The sequence below is a fragment of the Camelus ferus genome, chromosome 14 (assembly GCF_009834535.1).
Source record: "Camelus ferus isolate YT-003-E chromosome 14, BCGSAC_Cfer_1.0, whole genome shotgun sequence".
In the NCBI taxonomy this organism is placed as follows: Eukaryota; Metazoa; Chordata; class Mammalia; order Artiodactyla; family Camelidae; genus Camelus; species Camelus ferus.
The window spans coordinates 64,943,835-64,962,849 of record NC_045709.1 but is presented as its reverse complement, the minus strand read 5'-3'; the positions used below and the strand labels follow the sequence as shown (position 1 = coordinate 64,962,849).

The 19,015-nt window shown below is 35.8% G+C and overlaps 1 protein-coding gene across 1 annotated transcript in view; it reads left to right on the top strand.

Annotated features, from left to right (window-relative positions):
* TDRD3 (tudor domain containing 3) overlaps window positions 1–18,489 on the top strand; it is a 151,130-nt gene extending 132,641 nt beyond the window's left edge. Inside the window, 3 exon segments of the mRNA XM_032496899.1 lie at window positions 12,973–13,017; window positions 13,019–13,099; window positions 18,242–18,489. Of these exon segments, the coding sequence (XP_032352790.1) occupies window positions 12,973–13,017; window positions 13,019–13,090 (117 nt within the window). The 3' untranslated portion in view covers window positions 13,091–13,099; window positions 18,242–18,489.
* The last annotated feature ends 526 nt before the right edge of the window (window positions 18,490–19,015 follow it).

Here is a 19,015-nt window from a genome sequence, read left to right as displayed (position 1 = left end):
GTATTATAGTTATAAGTTCTTAGGTTAATTTAGGAACTTGCCAATTACACATACAAAAAAATTATTTGTATTCATCTAAGCCTCTGAGGATAAATATCTTGGAACATGTAATAGTTAATGTGAAGACTCTGGTGAGAAAATATTTATGTTGGTGAATTTTACTGTTTTATTATACTTACCTTCTCATTAGTAATATTCTCAAGGGAGTTAATGCCCCAGTCTGTGGATACCAAGGGCAGATATTAACTTGGATGACTTTTATAAAGATAATTACCATGAGCTCTCTGTATCCACAGGGTTCCACCAATCATGGGTCAAAAATATTTGGGGAAAAAAAAGCTGTAGAAAGTTCCAAAAAGCAAAACTTAACTTCAGTGCATACAGGAGAATATTTACTTAGCATTTATATGCATTAGTTATTGTGAGTAATCTAGAGATGATTTAAAGTATATGGGAGGGTGTGCTTGGTTATATGCAAATACTGTACCATTCTATATAAGGGACTTGAGCACTCACAGGTTTTGATATGGAGGGGCAGTCCTGGAACCAGTCCCCTGTGGGTATCAAAGGGCAAATGTACTGTATTTGGTAAGGTACTATTGCCTCTGGGTTCCTTTCTCCTGTGGAAGAAAAATGAACATGTTGCTAATTGACCAGATTCTCAGCCTCACTCCTGCACTACATTGGCTATTAACAAATAATTGTAAAATCACTTTGTAAATGTAAAGTGCCACATAAAGGCTTGTTTAGCCTTATGTGTTCTCATCCTCTGTAACTCACTAGGATAATGCAGTCCAATTGCTTGATTCAAACCAAAAAAGAAGGAAAACTGTGTTGTATGTGGCATTATAAAGAGCTTTACACTTGTGAAGTAGTAATAATACCTCACTTCATGGAACAGTTAACTTTGCACATAACATTACTCTAAGCTCTTTACCTAATATTAATTCACTTAAAGTACAGTAGCTGCTTACTAGTGTAGCCATTTCAGGGGAGCTCATTCTCACATTGTCATTCAGGGTAGATGGTGCCCAAGTGGATAGCATTGTGGATAATGTGTGTTTTACAGTAAGAACTATAGCGCCTAAATGATATCACATCTGTTTTGTTTTATTAATTTCATGATGTATTTAAAATGTAAATGGGATGGAAAGCACCTGATTTTGATCTACGTATATAAGCCTTGTTAAGAGTTTAGCGTGATCAGTAATTCTCTCCTTCAGCCTCTGCATCCACTGAGATGTGTGGAAAGAGCATGGATTTTAGAGTCCAACATAACCTGGGCAAGATACATAATCTTTTGGTTGTTGTAAGGAATACAGTAGCTGCTCAGTAAGCATTTTGTTCCGTATTGAAGGATTGAAATGCCTGGCACATAATTACTGTTGGTTTCATTTCTTTAGTTTTCCTTCAACTTTGGAAGTGCCTCAAAGTGATGTTTGTTGACCCTTGACCTCAGCAGCAATTACTGCTTGGAACTTCCAGATCAGGAGTTGGGTATCCATCCCAAATTGTCCTCTTGGAAGGAAACCCAACTGCTTCTTTGTACCATCTTTTTCTTCAAATTAGTTCTTTTTCCTTTTATATTTCCTGTTAAAATTTATTTTGTTTGAATGTTACTAATATAATGAAATTCTGTATTAGGACTCTTACCTTTATATTAGCCCTAATATAAAAATCCACAAATCTTTTAAAGCAAACTGTTTTTTCTCATAAAGGGAAAGAACTGTGATCTTTTAAGCTAATAGTACTGCCTGCAAAGTAATAAAAATTTCTATCACTTTTGCTTATGAAAAACCATTTTCCTTCACACTTTTAAAATCCTGTGGTTTGTAACAGCCTTCGTAAATTGGCGACTTCTATCCCAGCTCTGACACAAAGCTTTTCAGCCTGTCCTGTTGTCAGTGTACCTGCTGCTTGACATTGACAGGATTCTTGTCAAAACCGGGGTTTTGCATAAATTAGTATTTAACCCTAGACAGGCTTTTCCTCCTCATTTCAGTTCGGCTTTTAAAAGACTGTTGTGTTCTTATCCATAGATAACGAAGTGAAATCTGACTATGTGTCATACATCTTTTACTCTGAAGGGGTACCATGAACTTTCCTAGTCTTATTGATTTTTCATTAAGCCTTAATTAGTAATCCTCAGTTTTACCAATTCTTGTACAGTGTAGACATCATCACTGATAGCCTGCTATCCCTTCCTTTTCATCCACGAGATCTATTTGACTTACTTTTTATTTTAATAAGCAGCTTACATTGTACATGGGGGAGAAAGTGAGAGGAAGGGGAGGGGGTTTTAAGTTGCATAAAGGGGTACACTTTAAATAATCTTACGGATAAACTTAGAATTTTCAAAGAGTTGTTTTACCTTAATACTTTCCAGAAGGTACATATTAAGTATTTGAGAAAAATCTTTTGACTCCGTGACGCAGAGACTTCAGACCTTCCTGACTTGTTCTTGCTGTCATTGTTCCAGCTGTGGCTGAAGGAAAAGGAGAAAGAGCTCCATTCTTGAACAAGAATATTTACATATTCAGTGGGAACAAACATTTATTATGCTTTTCCTCTGGGTACGATGATGAGCAGATTACTCTCCAAAGAGTATATTTTCAGTTCCCCCAGCCTCTTTTGAACACTTCAAATGTTTCAGGTGTGGAATTAATTACATGTGACTAAAAACACAGTTCCTGAATTACAGTAAGCCTAGAAATAGTATTATTACTGCAAAATGTTTAATGACTTTAATTAAATCAGGTGATATATACTGTCTAATTACTCTTTACCTAAGTTGATGGAAATAAGTTTGTCTCCATTATTCTTGTAGAAAATCTTTGTGATACCTTTTTTCTTTCTTCAACCATCTAACCATCAAAAATGATTGAGAAGACAAGCTAAGCTTGGAAAGAAAATGACTTTCTTTTAAAAAAGCTAACTCCTTATATACTGAACATTTTGAAGTCTCAACATGAGGGGAAAAATTCATAAATTTGAGCATTTCAAGAGTAATTTATACTTATGTAACAGCAGGATGATGTGTTATATCTTTACCAACTTACTGAAATAAATTAGAATAAATGAGACTGACGATGGGAGTTCTTTCTGTGCAAAACCTGGTTATAATTGGAACACATACACCAGGTACCATGTGTAAGTCCTGACCTGCATTAACCTACTTAATATCTACAAGAACCCTATGAAATGATTATTAGTATCCCCATTTTGCACACATGGAAAACTGCACAAGTTCAGAGCCATTAAGCAACTTGCATAAAATCACTGGGCTAGTAAGCTGCAGAGCTGATATTTAGGTTTGACTTGCTGACAGTGTAGCACATAATTCTACATTTTATCTGTAAGTGGAGATAAATAATACCAACTTTCCTGAAGGTTTTGTGGAGTTTAATGAAATAATGTATATAAAAATTTCATCATAGCAGTAAGTTTGTACTCAGTATGTGGCATACTGTTTTGATACAGTATCTTTCAACCATTTAGTTCATTCAGTCTTAGTTCTCACAAATTTAAAGAATTTTAAACAGGGCAGCAAAGATGTATGTGTGTAGAGGTATCAGCTAATAATTCTGGGGCTAGAAAATATTTTACATAGGGTAGAAAAGAACAATCTATTCCTTTAACCTACAATTCTGTTGCTAAAAGAGCTGAATCTTATACTGAGAATCTCTTTTTATCTTCTAAATTTCACTGGAATCTAGTTTCAAGATTGAATTACATTTTAACCACCCATCTGTGTTTTAGGTGGTAGTCCTCCAATTTCCACTATGCAAAAAAAAAAAAAAAAAAAAAAAGGCTAACAAATTACCAACATAACTTTTCAGAAAAATTGACTTAATATTATATAGTTATTCAGAACACACCAATGATAAGACTGTAGCAAAATAATATCTTTCACTAGTGCATGGACTTCAATTACAGTTATATTTAAAACTTTATATTTAGATTGGGGAAAATAATTCTCTTCAGATATAGAATTAAAAAGACCTGGGAGTAAGTTGTAGAGATTTTGCTTGATGACAGGTACAATATGAACAAGCAGTAATTGAGCAGCTGCTAAAATCATTAAAGCAAGGTCAGATTCACTAATAGATTTATATGGAGTTTGCTCATCATGTGAAATAATAGTATTATGTTCCAAGTAGACTATACTTGCAATGTTATTCTGAATACTAGCTTATATAGAATAATAAATATTAAAATATATAAAGGAAAAGATGACCAAGATGATGGGAGATTCTGGAAATAATGGTATTTGACAAATGATACCAGGAACTGAGTCTTTTGATTTTAGAAAATAGAAGACTAAGGGAAGGTATAATACTTGTTTTAAAATAATTTAAAATCTTTCATATGGTGCAGGAAATAGGCTTAACTAGAAAGCCTAGGTAGTTTGCACTTCCTAGAGAAGGATACAGAGGGGCAGGGTTGCCTGAGTTCCCTTCACCAAATTTGAAGGAGACAGGACATCACACCATCTGCCTGTGATGTGGAGGATGAACTTTGTACCTTGAAGTTCAGATCATTGATTCCTGGGGTACCTCGCATTTCTAAAACTATAGCTTTATTAACTAGCCTGATAATTGCTAAGGACTTGCAAACATCTGTAATCTTTATGTTTTACTAAAGAGAAAACAATTTTGGTTCACTGTGCAGACATTGTTGATATAGGTTGTTGGGTGTGAATGGGATTTAAATGTGAAAATGATGTTTGTTACATTGGGCCACTCTATCTACTGTAAGATTCAAAATTTTCATTCTTTTCTTGTCCATCTTATGTTCCTAAGGAGTGAAAACATCAACAAATTATTTTATTTCTGCATTATTAGGTCTTGCAGTTTTTTTCTTACAGTTATATAAAGCATGTCAAGTCATCTCCCTTCCCTACTCCAAGACTCAGTACTTTTTAATGACAAAGATCTGGCCTGTATTTTATCAATTTGACATGGAGTTTTTCTAGTTCTGTTTCTTAAATCTGTATTACAGATCACTGAAGCATACCAAAACTGCTTGTCTCAAATGGCCAGTTACATAAAATGTACTTGGCTGTTTTAGGATAAAAAGCAATCTGGCATCATGATGTGGTAATTATTACTTTCAGAGAAAGAATTAGTCAGCCCACCTTAAAGTGTGTTATATTAGCTACCAGTTTAAGATGTAAAAATATAATTAGGAGAGAGTGAAATGTTCACTTCTGATTAGTGTGCATAAGTTTTAACCATAAAATATTCTAAAACATACTTGCTTAACTAGCATATTTTGGGAAAGCAGTTGCTTTTGTGAAGATGATTGGTAAGCATTGATCTGAAAATTTATCAACAGGCAGAGATAGCATTTTTCATTATTAATCATCATTGCTATACTTCCATTTTTAAAATTGTGTTTCTAACTGGTTTCTTTTTATGTCATTTGCTAAAATTTTAAGGGTATGGTATAAAGGCAAGATGTTCTAAGAGGTTAATTATGTTAATTTATTTTTAGCTTTTCCTTAAATATTCAGATTTTATGAAAATAGTGTCTATAACTTTTGATTGATCTTTTTCAGTAATATGTCCTTGCTGACTTTCTCCTCCTCTGTTCTGTTTGCCCTCTTTTTCTATACTTGAAAACAACCTCCTCCTAAAAGAAACAAAAACAGTGGTAACAATGAAGTGATTTATAATGTGAAATGATTAGTTTTTGTGTATAGATTTTTTTTAAATTAATGAAGAAATAAAAAGAAAGCAGGTGGCAGGAATCTTTCTCCTTACATTGACTCTTTGATTTTCTTCAATGGCTTTTCCACTTTCCTTATCTGACCAAACCATACTTCCTGATTTTTAGCAAAAGCTATGAGTCTAGCTAGTTTAATTGAAGTAGACATGTATATATTATTGTCAAAGAATTACTTAATTCAGAATAATAGACAAAATCAATGGCTTATTTGCTTAACTCTTTATAGGTATTATCTCATATAATTTTCTTTGTAAACCTATGAGTTCATTACTGTTGTCTCTGTGAGGAAACAGATGTAGAGAAGTTGAGTAACACATCTAGAAAATGGTGGAATCTAAACTCAAGACTCCAGTCTGACTGAAGAGACTGAGGTCTTAAATACCAATGCCATAATGAAGTATCTCTCCAGAAAATCTTTGAGTAGGTTGACATCATTTGGCAAAGAAATATACCCCCTACCCTGACTTCTGGACAAGCTTTTGGAATCTATTTAACCTTTGGCTTTAAAAGAGGAAATGACTGAGAGAGGTACACATTTTTGCAAATCATATATTCATTCTTTGAACTTCACTATGGCATTTCAACAAAGATGCTGACCATTGAGTGATGTTTATGCTAGCCTCAGGGCAGAACCATCTATTTATTTAAAATTAATCTTAAGCTGGCTATTAGAAAAAAAAATTAAGAAAACTGTCTGAAGCAAGAAATGTAAGTATACATTATGTGATGTCATAGAAAGAACTTTGGAGTTCTTTGGAGTGGATAGTCCAGGGGTCTTACTGAAGCATGGCAAATTATATAACTTTGGGTGAGTTACTCCAAGCCTTCATTTATTCATCTACAGAATAATGAGATTAAGTAGTTCAAATCATCAGTCCTGTTACAAGAATTAAATGAGATAAAATGCAAAATGCCAGGCACATAATGGAATAATCATTCATCCCCTTTTTTCTATTCCAAGTTTTAAATAAAGTTAGGTGTGTTTTTGAATGGAAGAGTCTCTATACTTTTATTATTTGAAATTTGATGAGTGACATGTTTTGTGGCCTTTTTTTTTTTTGTATTATATTCTCCTAGTTGAAATATGGATGCAGCCTTTTGATGTTGAGTTGAATTTTCTTGAGTGCCTAAGCTGCCAAAAATAGTTTGTTTACTTTGTATTAAAGGGTAGAAGAATCTGAAGGGTAGAGGAAGGACAGTGATGAATAGTACTGTATATACTTTAACTGTCATTTAAACATCCAGCTTTCTTCTGTGTTAAAGTTTAGTTGTCTTATTTAGGTAGTGCTGTAGTTGGCAGAGTACAGAATAAAACTCTTGAGCTAGGTGTTAAGATGATTTCCCAATATCTAATAGAATCATTAATAATTTCAATTATATAACTTTAGAGAATATACTTTTTTCTAAAAAGAGAATATCAGAACCACAGTAAGATGTCTCAGAGTTCTCTTGAAATTCTACATGACTCAAGAATAAAAACATTATATTTTGTCAGCCATGCATTTTGGACCAGTTGTGTAGTCATTAGATTTTGAATCAGATTGTTTCTCTTGTCTTGAGTCAGTGTTTTTTTTTTCCTGCCACAAAATATTTGGTTTAAATACATGATTACTGGACATAGTACATTGAAGAAATGATCTTAGAGCTGCTCTGAGGGGAGGAAAATTATAATACCACATTATACTTTATTCTAAAACAGTCTCTTATTTCACTCAGTTTTGAAAACACTGGATTATTTCCATTTCCTCTTCCCAGCTCTGACATTTACTTGTATCTGTGTTTCTTGCCCTCATTACTCAGAAGCAGAGTGTGAAAGACTGAATCAGAAGACCATGTGCTAGCGCAGGTTGTGGTACTAATTACTTGAGCAAAAATAGCTTCTTAGGTATTTGGAACTGTTCTTTACAGAAACCTTCTCTTTTGTAGTGTGGTTCCAGGTTACCACAGAACCAATTTATTTTGTGGTAGAACTATAAATATTGAATTGGAACTTTTTTTTTAAACAAGGACAATTGGTACACTAAGATTCAGTGATCAAAATACATGACTCCTGTAGGCACAACTGTTATCCACAATCTTCAATTACTGTGTTATTCTTCAATTTTCAGTTACTCTAATATAAAAGAATATTCATATAATTGATCTAAAATAGATTACTTAAAATATTTTAAGTTATACTTTTGGAATCCATTATATGGTTTTTTTGTTTTTAAATGAGGGCAGAGGTACTTTATTTCATTACTTGGACTAAAAAGTAAATTTAAAGGTCAAGGTTTTCCAGTGGAAACCAAAGGTAAAGGAAATGTTATGAATATCCAAGGTATAATCAGAATTAAGCACAACCTAGAGCCAATTCAGAAAGTTCAATAATCTTCAAAGTGGTTTTCATACATTAATTAATCATCATGGCATCTGAAGGATGAAAGAAATTTAATTCTCATTCTCGTTACTGATAACCACAGGAATAATCTGAATGGATCAAGATGCGCCATTTTAATAAGGCAGGTCGACAAATATTTCATCAAATATTTAATCTACCACATCAGCACTATGTGTGGCACAAAATGTCCCACTGACGTGGCCTATTTCACAGCCTATGTTTTTTTAGACTTTAATTTTTAGAGCAGTTTTAGATTCACAGCAAAACTGAGAGGAAGTTACAGGATTTTCCATATACTCTTCGACCCCACACGTGCACAGCCTCTCCCACTTATCAACATCCCCCACCAGAGCAGTACGTTTGTTACAAATGATAGACCTCTACTGACACATCATTATTCCCCAGAGTCCATAGTTTACATTAGGGTTCACTCACTGTGTACGGTGTATGGGTTTGGACAACAGTATATTGATATATACCTACCACAGTAATATACAGAATAATGTCACTGCCCTGAAAACCTTTTGTGCTCTGCATATTCATCCCTCCATCCCCCCAACCCTTGGCAACCAATGATCCTTTTATTATTTCCATAATTTTCCCTTTATTACATGATGTTTTGGAAAAGCAGATTTGTCTTTAAAATTATTGTCTGCTTAGATTTTATATTAAAATTAGTTTCTGTTTCTATAAACTGTGTATACACAAGCTGTGTACACAAGCTAACCATGTAGGCGAGGGTGGTCTGGAAGTTCATAGGGTGAGTGGTTCATGTGGGAGTCACTCTAGTGGATATGTACTCAGTAGTGTTTCATTGTTCAAAATATTCAAACTGCAAGGATTACTGTTGAGGATACACACACTGGCTTAAGTTTTTGTGACTACTGGGCATATTGTTGGAAGGAACTGACTAGAAATAAATTTTTATTAAATTATACACAAAATAGCTATTAGAGGTAACAATATTTGTACGTCTTTCTAAGTTTTTTGTGAAGAGAATTGCCATTCCTGTTCCTCACTCCCACCAGTCATCAATAATCAGCCTCCTCACAGTCACGGCCCTGGGAAAATGCCAAAGGAACGGCAATCTAAGATAAGGCAGTTCAGTAAGTTAATATGAACATGTAGCTGAAGCAGAGGAAAACGTGGTATTGTCAGCAAATAGACCCCCCCGCACCTCCCAAATAAGTTCCATAAAGGCAGCTTTTAGGTATTAGAGGCAGAGACAGAAGAAGAAATATTCAAAAAGTTGAAAGGGTGGCAAACCCAATGTCCTGAATTTCGGAATTGTCCTCCAGGCTCAGCAGCGGAAAGTTTCCTACTGCTTCAGTTGCCTGGCCCAGGGCTGCTCGACTGTTGATGTGAGGACTGGCGGCTCTTTGCTGTGTGGCACCCCCTGCAGTGCAGGGTATTTAGCAGCATCCTTGGCCTCTACCTTTGAGACGTAGTACAACTCCCCCCACCCTGCTCCTTCAGTTTGTTAATAACCAGCACTGTCTCCAGACCCACTAGCTGTCAGTAGCGCCCTTCAGATACAGCTACTGAAAACGTCTCCAGACATTGATTGATCACTCCCTGCCCTGGTGCTTAGTCAGTCTGACTGGAGGAGATCACTCCCTACTGAGAACTGGGCTTTAAGGATCCACCGCCTTCTTTAGAGCACTGGTTCATATGCTTAAATGCCCTTCGCCTTTATTTTTGGAACAGAGAACCTGACCTCTATTTAAATGTGTTTCACACCTCCTACTGAAGTTTGTTCTAGATTCCAAGTGACTGATTTACAGTGAGCTGTTGTAACAGCTCATTTATAAATGAGAGAATATGTATTTGTATTCTCACTCGAGATGTAGTGTGTGTTAAAGAAAGACTAAAAATGATATGCAGGAAAGATGTTGTTGTGACCCATCAAACGTGTTTTAGAGGTGAAGTTGTGTATCTCCTTTCTGCACTGGTGCAGTGACTTTTTTTTTCCCTTTCAAAGTATCACTTCATTCATGCTTGGTGTCACAATGATTATTGCATTATGTATCTTCCCATTAAAAGGAGTAATAAACTAGTAAATATTGGCATGAAAAGAGGGCGCATTTTGGATATTAGCTATTTAGTATTTTAAAACCAGGTTTTATCTGGTAGCATATCTCAACTGAGCAAAAATCTGAATCCCAATAAAATGGTTCTAAATCTCAAAAGCTTAGGTGAAGATGACATTGGTCAGTTTCATTTTTATGAAAGTTATCACCAGTCTTTTAAAAAGCCTTGTCTGAGAGTCAGAAGCAAAATGGCCCTGGTCTAGACTCTTCCAGTGAGCTCTGTGACTTGGTAAAATCACCTGTCTGGGTTTAGAGATTACTCACCTGTCAAATCTAGGGGGACAGACTAGATGGCCTTCTAGGACTATGCCAGCTTAAAATAGTGTGAGATTTTTTAAAATAATGTTCATGAACTATGAAATTAGTTGTTTTTCAGTTTTAAAGCTGTTAGAGAGTAATGAAACTAAAGGAAGAAGATAGGCAGGAAGAAGAACAAGGTATACATTTCATTCAAAGGTGACGCCAAGTGAACTGATGTATTAAATTGATCTGTGTGTTATGTGGAAAGAGGTACTCGTTCAGTGCTAAAAGTTACTAGCTCTGGACTGTGAAGTGGTTTTGTGGGTAACCAGGTTTGCCCTAGACTATTCTGGGAGGAATATTTAAAAGTTAAAAAACAAGATTGTGTCTCTGACAACAACTGAACCAAGCTGTCAGGATCATTTTTAGTTTTTGCTTCCACTTTGTATAAAACGATTGTGAAGACGTCAAATAATGTGAAAGAAATCTCATGGTTGGTCATCTCTATGAAACCGTTTAACTGGCTCTGGCTAGCATAGGTTGTGAATCTTTTAAACAATAGAGATAGTTTTTCAAATAGCAATGTCGTATTTATTATGTAAATCCAGCTCATTCAGCCAATGTAGTGTCCTACCTTTAACAGTGTATTTTTTTGATAAAAAATATGGATTTTTTGATGTCCTCTAACCAATTCTGCAGCTGGGTGTGGAGAATAATAACATTTCATTCTAATTCCTGAAATAATTACTTCATCTTCTATAGTCGCAAGTACATTTTCATCCTCAGTTAATATGTCGAACTTCAAGTGTTGTCATATGTCATAAAAATAAATAGTTTCTCTTCAAATTTAGCTATAATATTTGACAATAATCATTCAGAACAGTGACCATATTAATAAAAAATAACTTTCTCCTTTCCTGAACACTTTAATTTTCCCTCCTGCATTTTAATTGCTTTACTAAATTATATACATGATATCTGATGCTTCTGACCATTTTGAGCTTGATTATTAATGAAAGGGGCATAGAGAAAGGAGAGCTAATTTGGAAGTTTGTCTCTAAAATACAGTCATTCAGTTGTGCCAGATATAGTGTCAGATTTCTCCATTCTTTTTTAGGTGATAATGGCCCCCTTAAGGTGATCATTAGGTTTATTTCCTTTACATGCAGACTGAGACTTAAAGATTTAAGCAGCAGAGTCTGAATCAAAACTCAGGTTTATCTTAGAAGTATTGGCAAAGTCACAAAGCTTTCTTGGACTTTGGCATCCTTTACATAAAGTGGAAAAATAATGGTTCTCAAGAATACTGTGGAGAATGCCTATTAATGAGAAATATGTTCATTCCAAATATTAAGTATCATTTCTAAGTAAGAGGATTTGATCAGTTATCTTAGCCCCTTTCTGCTTCCTCTGTCAAGTAAAGTGGCCATAGTTTGATCTGTAAAACTTGAAGAATAGAACCCAGTCTTTCATATAATTTCGTATGTTATTAATGAGGTTAAAGGAAAGCAATCTTTTGGGATGGAAGATTCAGTGATAAAGTAAAGAGGAGGAGGAAGAAATAGGATCAATTTCCCAAGTCATGCAAATTATTGTGCTCTGATAATTCAGCTGGAATTTAAACTCTGCTTTTGAAATAGGTACTGTTTCTTTCATAAACAACAGTGAGAGCCAATTTTTTTCTCTCTCTAAAGGGAACATACTTCATAGCTGCATTAATTTAAAACCACTAAAATAACAGGGTGGCAGCACTCAGTAAGAAACCAGTGTGGCTTTTGGCTACATTTCTGTTGCTTCTAAGTCCTTTTTAAATATTATAATTAACTATACTCTTTCTGCTGTTTAATCTGCTTATCCTAATTTTATCCATGCTATTCTTTGAGCTAGTGGTTCTACTCCCTTAGTAAGAAAGAAAATGAGAAGAAGACAGTTTAAGTCTTACTGTAGTGATTGCTGTGTCTTGCATGAAGGTTTCTTTATATGTAAATGGTATTTCCCTCTTCATTCCAATCCATTATTTTTTCCTGTCTCTAGATGTAAGGTTCTTAACGATGTTGGAGATTTCATCAGATGAGGACAGACAGCTGGTGAATGTTCTCTGGCTCCTCAGGCCTTTTCCATATCTTACCAAAACCTCTTTCCATGATTAATACCTGGAAATATTTAGAAGCCCAAATATTCAATTAAAATTTTTATTATAATCCTTGCTTTTCCATGTTTTCACCACATTGTGTCAAGTCATTTGATGAGATAACCATGCTATTATGTGGAAATAGTTTCCTTTTCTGGAATTAAATTTGATTCTGATGTTACTACCATAAATTTCATTCTTCTATTAACAAGAACCGAAAGAGTTTTAACAATACCCCTGCCTTTTTTTCCTGCCCCTTGCCGCCCTCTATTAGAAAAGTTGACAGATGTGAATCCCAGGGCAGCTTAAGAGGGTATATCAAAATGGGGACCATAAAAGCGTTTAACATAGGACACTTGGAGCTGTTTTGAATGTGTTAAATCACTACTCTTTGCAAACAGGAAGAAGAAGGCACCTATGACCAAACTCTTGAGTTCCGGCGAGGAGGGTGATGGCCAGCCAAGACGGTCCACGCGGCCAACCCAGCAGTTCTACCAACCTCCTCGGGCTCGGAACTGATAGCAGGAGGTAAAGCTGACATTGTGAGGAGCTTTCCATGTAAAGAAAGATGCTGTTCATGTTAAGTGCATAAGTCTGATTATACTGTTTCACAGCAATATACAGGCACACCTCATTCCATTGTGCTTCACTTCATTACACTTCACAGACATTGTGTTTTTTACAAATTGAAGGTTTTCAAGCAACTCTGTGTCAAGAAAGTCTGTCGGTGCCATTTTTTCTAACAGCCTTTGCTCACTTCCTGTCTCTGTGTCACATTTTGGCAATCATCACAGTATTTCACACTTTCACATTATTATTATATTTATTATGATGATCTGTGATCAGTGATCTTTGATATCAGTGATTATGACTCGCTGAAGGCTCACATGATGGTTAGCATTTTTTAGCAATAAAGCATTTTTAATTAAGGTATGTACGGTGTTTTTTAGACATAGTACTATTGCACACACAGTTGACAACAGTATAGTATAAATGCAACTTTTGTATGCACTGGGAAACCAAAGACTTGGTGTGACTCGCCTTTTTTGTGGTGGTCTGGAACCGAATCTTCCAATATCTCAGAGGTTTGCCTGTAATAGAAGAAAACTGATGTTTTAAAACTACTTTCAATTATTAAGTATTTAAGATAATAGCACAGTTACAAACTCCTTTTCCTCCAAACCTTTCCCCCAGAATGCTATTCCTTATCCCCTATCTTCTGTATACCCACTCGTTTCTATTGGAGGTGATGACAATCAGTGAAATCACTGTAGGTTTGAAAGCAGGAAGTAGATGAAAGAAAATAAAGGACTAAATAACTATCAACCTGGATAATTGAATTTATGTTTTATTGTTTAATTAATTTCAGTCCTTTTTAAGAAAAAGTAACTGTTTCATATATATCTTAAGGAATTGGATGAAGACAACATGATTGCTTATTGAGATGTAATTTTGGGGCTCTACGCTATCGATCGGGAAACTTTCATCTTAGAGTTTCAGAGAGAAAGTTGCTATCTGAAAATCAACTTCAATAAGAAGGAAGAGAAATGTAACAAAGAAGTCAGGAAATTGTGGGACCAATCTAAGGCATCTCATTTTGGTGAACAAAGACCTTACTTCTTAATGTTTTTGGAAAGAAATACTTTTGCCATTGTTGGTAACATTTCTAGTTTTCCCTTATGCCAGGTCTTTTGAAGTTTTTTTAAATAATTAGAGTTTTCCCTTTACTGCTTTTATATATCACATAAAAACTATTTTAGACTTTCTATCTTTTTTTCTCAGTCTTTTCTTCTCAGTAGCAAAACCACTGAGAATTTTAAAGAAATTGTTCCTAGTTCCTCATTTCAACTATTCATTCTGCTAAGCCTGGTTATCCACATTGTATTTGTCCCCTAACAAGTGACTCTCTCAATTCCTCAAACCAGCCAAGGGTGTTTAGCACTTGAAATGCAGGTAGCCTGAATGGAGATGTGCTATAAATAAAAAATGCATACCAGATTTCAAAGACTTAGTTTGAGGAAAAAGCTCAATAATTTTTACTGATTATGTATTAAAATGATAATATTTGTAGTAGATTGAGTGAGATAAAATGTTATTAAAATTAATTTCACCTGTTTATTTTTAATTTTTGATGTGGCTACTAGGAAATTTTAAATTACATATGTCTCACATTATATTTCTGCTGGACAGCACTGTCCCAGAGTCTCATATCTCTTAGCTTCCCCAAAGCTCTTTCCTTGGTTAAAAGTGAGTCTGTCATCCTAAGTGAAGAAATGTTTTCTATTTTTCTAGCCCTTTGCACCTTATATAGTGGTCTGCCTGGAGCAGAAGTCACTGCTCTTTGACTTCTGATTTACCTGAGCAAGCCAGTATAGCACTTTTCCCCTCTTATCATTGGTTTCTCTTTGCACTTAATACAAATAAATAAACAGATGTTACCTATTGTCCACAGTATCACAGAAGAGCTACTCAGCTTAGGGCATTTTTCAGTAGCATGCAAGAACAGACCAAAGCAGAATCAAAGTATATGTAAGGACTTCAGCAAATTTACACTGTGCAGTTGAACATCCACTTTTAAACTAAGCTCAGTGTGCTTATAATTAACTCTCTCTTAAGGGAAATGAAAACTGAGAAAAGCTTTCCAGGATCTTCTGAATTGTTTAAAACAGATTTTAAAGTAAGGCTGAAGGATCTCAATTTCTGATCACTCTAGGACAGTGGATGTGGGACTCTAGGTTCTTCAAAGGTGCCGTGGGGCTGCTAAAGGCAGATGGATCTGGTAGGACTAGAGGTAGACAGAAGATGATAAGAGTGAGGAAGGGTGCAGCCAAATGGGTGGAACTCTCAGTCCTCTGGGCCCTTCCTTAATGTCTTTCATATGTTTTACACGTTAGAGTTCCAGCGAACATTTCCTTAGAAAACGGTACATGCTTAAAAGCAAATTATAAACCATGGCACCTGGGATAATTGTAGCTTATTCATATAAAAAAGTACAATGCAAACTGATCCTAATCAACTTAAACATTACAATCTTAGTGTTTTTCTATATTCCCTGATTAAAACTCCATCTTTCTCAGATGCCTGCTTTGGATTGTACTGTTGGCATGGGAAATCCTCACATTAATAAGAAAATTAATTTTGGCATCACTAAAAAATCTCACTGCAAAATTTACCCTAAAAATTGATTAAGAAAGACAAATGTAATCTTGGTTGAAAAAAATTATTTGTTTTTGCAGTTAGTTCAAAGTTATGAAAGATTATGAAGTGAAATTAAATATACTGTTTTCGAATGGGAGGTTCAGCAATAATAAGAATTACACTTTGTGCTTTTGTCACAGCAGCTGAATATATTATTTTCTTCTTGGGAGAAAAGAGATTTTCTTTTTATTTCCTCATTTCTGGTTTCCATTACCTTAAACATTTAAAAAGAAGACACACTGTCATTAGCAACACACTCTAACCAGCTGAGCTAACCGGCCAGTCGTTAAAAAGAAGGCTTATGTTATAGCCAGCCATTTGACCTCCAGCAAATACAAGCATGAATTCTAATACTGAAATTCTTCTAAGGTTTTGTTATCTAAAATTATTCAAGATAGGAAGAAACACTTAAGGCACTTTCTTTTATCACTTAAACCCCATAATTTCATAGTCATAGTCTTTTATGTTTTGGGTACTTTGCTAGGTGATGAATGACACATAATAGCTGCTTAAGTGTCTTTTAAATCAATGTATTTTGATAAAGTTGTTGGTGTGTAATGACACATTCTTTGACTGTCCTAAAAAGTTTTTTTAGAAGCCTCCTACATGCCCTCCCCGACTCATATACTTCCCCAGAGCTGGAAAGAGAATTGAGTTTTGCTTGAGCCTGGCACTAAGGACAGTATCAGGGATTAGCAGAAGCAGGAGACACCTGGGAGTTAGGGCTCAGGGACAGGAGGAGGTCTCAGGGGGCAGTGTGGGAAATAGGCCCAGGTCTAAAAAACAGTGGTGGCAGGTCAGACCCAAGCCCAGAGAGAGGGGAGAGAGGGCCCAAAGCCCCTAGTTCCTGGACTCATTGTAACTGTTACAGCCAACTTAGAAATAAGAGCAGATGTGGATAGAGAAAGTACACATAGTTCTTTAATCAGTGAAACTGACCAAGACTATGTGCATTTGGAGAGGCTTCTGACATGATTGGAGTCCGACAAATTAGATACCAGTTAGTAGGGGCAGGACTTAAGAGATGAATTTTAAGTTTCATTTTCATAGTAAGGTTGAGTCCTCTGAAGATAAAACTTGAGAAGGCTTGCAGAGTCCACAGCAAACAGCTTTCATTGGCTGGAATTATGTGAACCAAACAATGGGCATTAAAAATATTTCTTGGTGGTGGCAGAAGACACATTAAGAGTTTGATGTGTTCAGGGCTATCATGAACTTCTGAATAAAAATGATGTGATCAGAATTAAGCTTAAGAAACATTGCTGTTGGATGTAGGATGGATTAGAGTACCAGGAGGGAAAGAATCTAAGCAGCTGTTGTGCTAGTCCAGTCGAAGAGTGGTTCGAGCTTCACGTCCTGCTGTGACAAGAGAGAAGGGGCAGACCTGTGTGGACAGAACTTGTAAGGCGCATCAGCAGGAAGCTCCCTAGTGCCATGGAGGTTCAGGCTCAGTATGTTGAGTGTTCTAACCAGTGGTGACACTTTTAATTTCACTTCCAGTTTCTTATTTGTTTGATGAAAGAATAGTCTTCACAGTTCCACATATTAACCAGAAACCTTAAACCAGTAGCTAAGCATAGACTACTATAGAACTACCATGACTTTGTTTATCTTCTAAAGTCCAGGTTTTAACACCGTTTTTAGATGGTAACTATATTTTTAAATGTCTTTTTTTTTTTTTTTTTGGACAATCTGGACCAGCATCTTTTTGCAAAAATTTTCAAATCAGTCAGGGAGGTGATGGCTATAAAGATAGACGTTGCAGGGCCCCAGGACGCCAGCAGGATGGGCGTCATGTGACGTTAATAGTGCCCAAAGCTCTTTATTTTCTAAGCAGGAGACAATTTACTTTGGAAGACGTATGAGCTGTTTGAACACAACTGTGGGAACTCCAGCTGTCCCTACTCAGTCATTCTTTTATGCATGAAACTGAAACAGGACTGGAGCAAACAAGCTCCTCTCACCACCTCTGCCAGCCTTTTCTGTTGTCTCCATCCAGAGCGGTTCAGCTAGAGTGATATCTGATAAAGGTGGGGAGCAGGCAGGGGGAGGTGCCAGACTCGAGTAAATTACCTGTGAGACGTGCGGAGGGGATGTGGAGGTGGGTAGGGTGGGGTAGATGTGGTTCCTTGGCAGACTGCATCTTTTTTGGACATCTTCTGTTAAAACTCTACTCAGTTTATCCAAATTCCTGAAGTCGACATGCTAGCAGTAGACAGACTAACAGTGACAGAAATGTACTTCAGGAATTTCTGGAAGAAAAAAATTATTTTGAAAGATTTTTTTGTTTATATACTGATTTATTGAAATTATGTGTATAAATTAGCACTGTCCAATTTGCTCTATTTGTGACCTATCGGTATTTACACAGACACTTCACATTTACAGGTAAGTTTCAGCAGAGTGTATCTTGAGTATAAAAAAGTCAGTTTGAGGGTCCAATTTCACTGTCTTCCTCTCTTTTTTAAATAGAGTCTGTGTGAAGAAAGGAGCTGTTGACTGAAACATCCTGGTCAAAACCTGTTGATAGATCTCCTACTTTCCCTTCAGAATAAGATGCAGCCATGGTGGATATTATTTGGAGAACTAAAAGGCAGATTTAGGGGGAAAAAATTCAACCCATACAAAGAATGGGAAAAAATACAAAGTTAAATAAAGCAAATACCTTTTACAAGTGAGTTTTTTTCTTCTGCCATCAATAAAACCAGTGCGCTATTAAATACAGTGTTTTGCTGTATGTTTTCTCTGCTGAATGTTGTTTTTGTCGTTCATCTGGTACTAACCCCACACTAATTGCCTTCTATAGGGTGGCAGTGACAGCATTCTGAAGCCTCCGCTGTAATTACAGAGTAAACTGACTTAACATAGCTTGCCACATTTCTTGCAAAACAACCTGAAGCCAAATAGCAGTTCCTTGTATGATAATACCATTAATTATGATAGCAAAAATATTCAAAACTTGGAAATATTGCTTTTAGCACCCTATTAATGTAATTTGGTTGAAAAACAGGCATTCCCTTGGGGGAGAGGGAGGGTATAGCTCAGTGGTAGAATGTACAAGGTCCTCGGTTCAACCCCCAGTACCTCCATTAGAAACAGACCTAATCACCTCACTCACTGCGCCCCCCACCACCACACACACACAGAAAAACAGGCATTTCCTTTCTTATAAAATGTGCAATGGATCTTTTAAGATGCATCTGGTTGCAAGTAACAGAAAACTCAGCTCAAACTGGCCTCAGCACT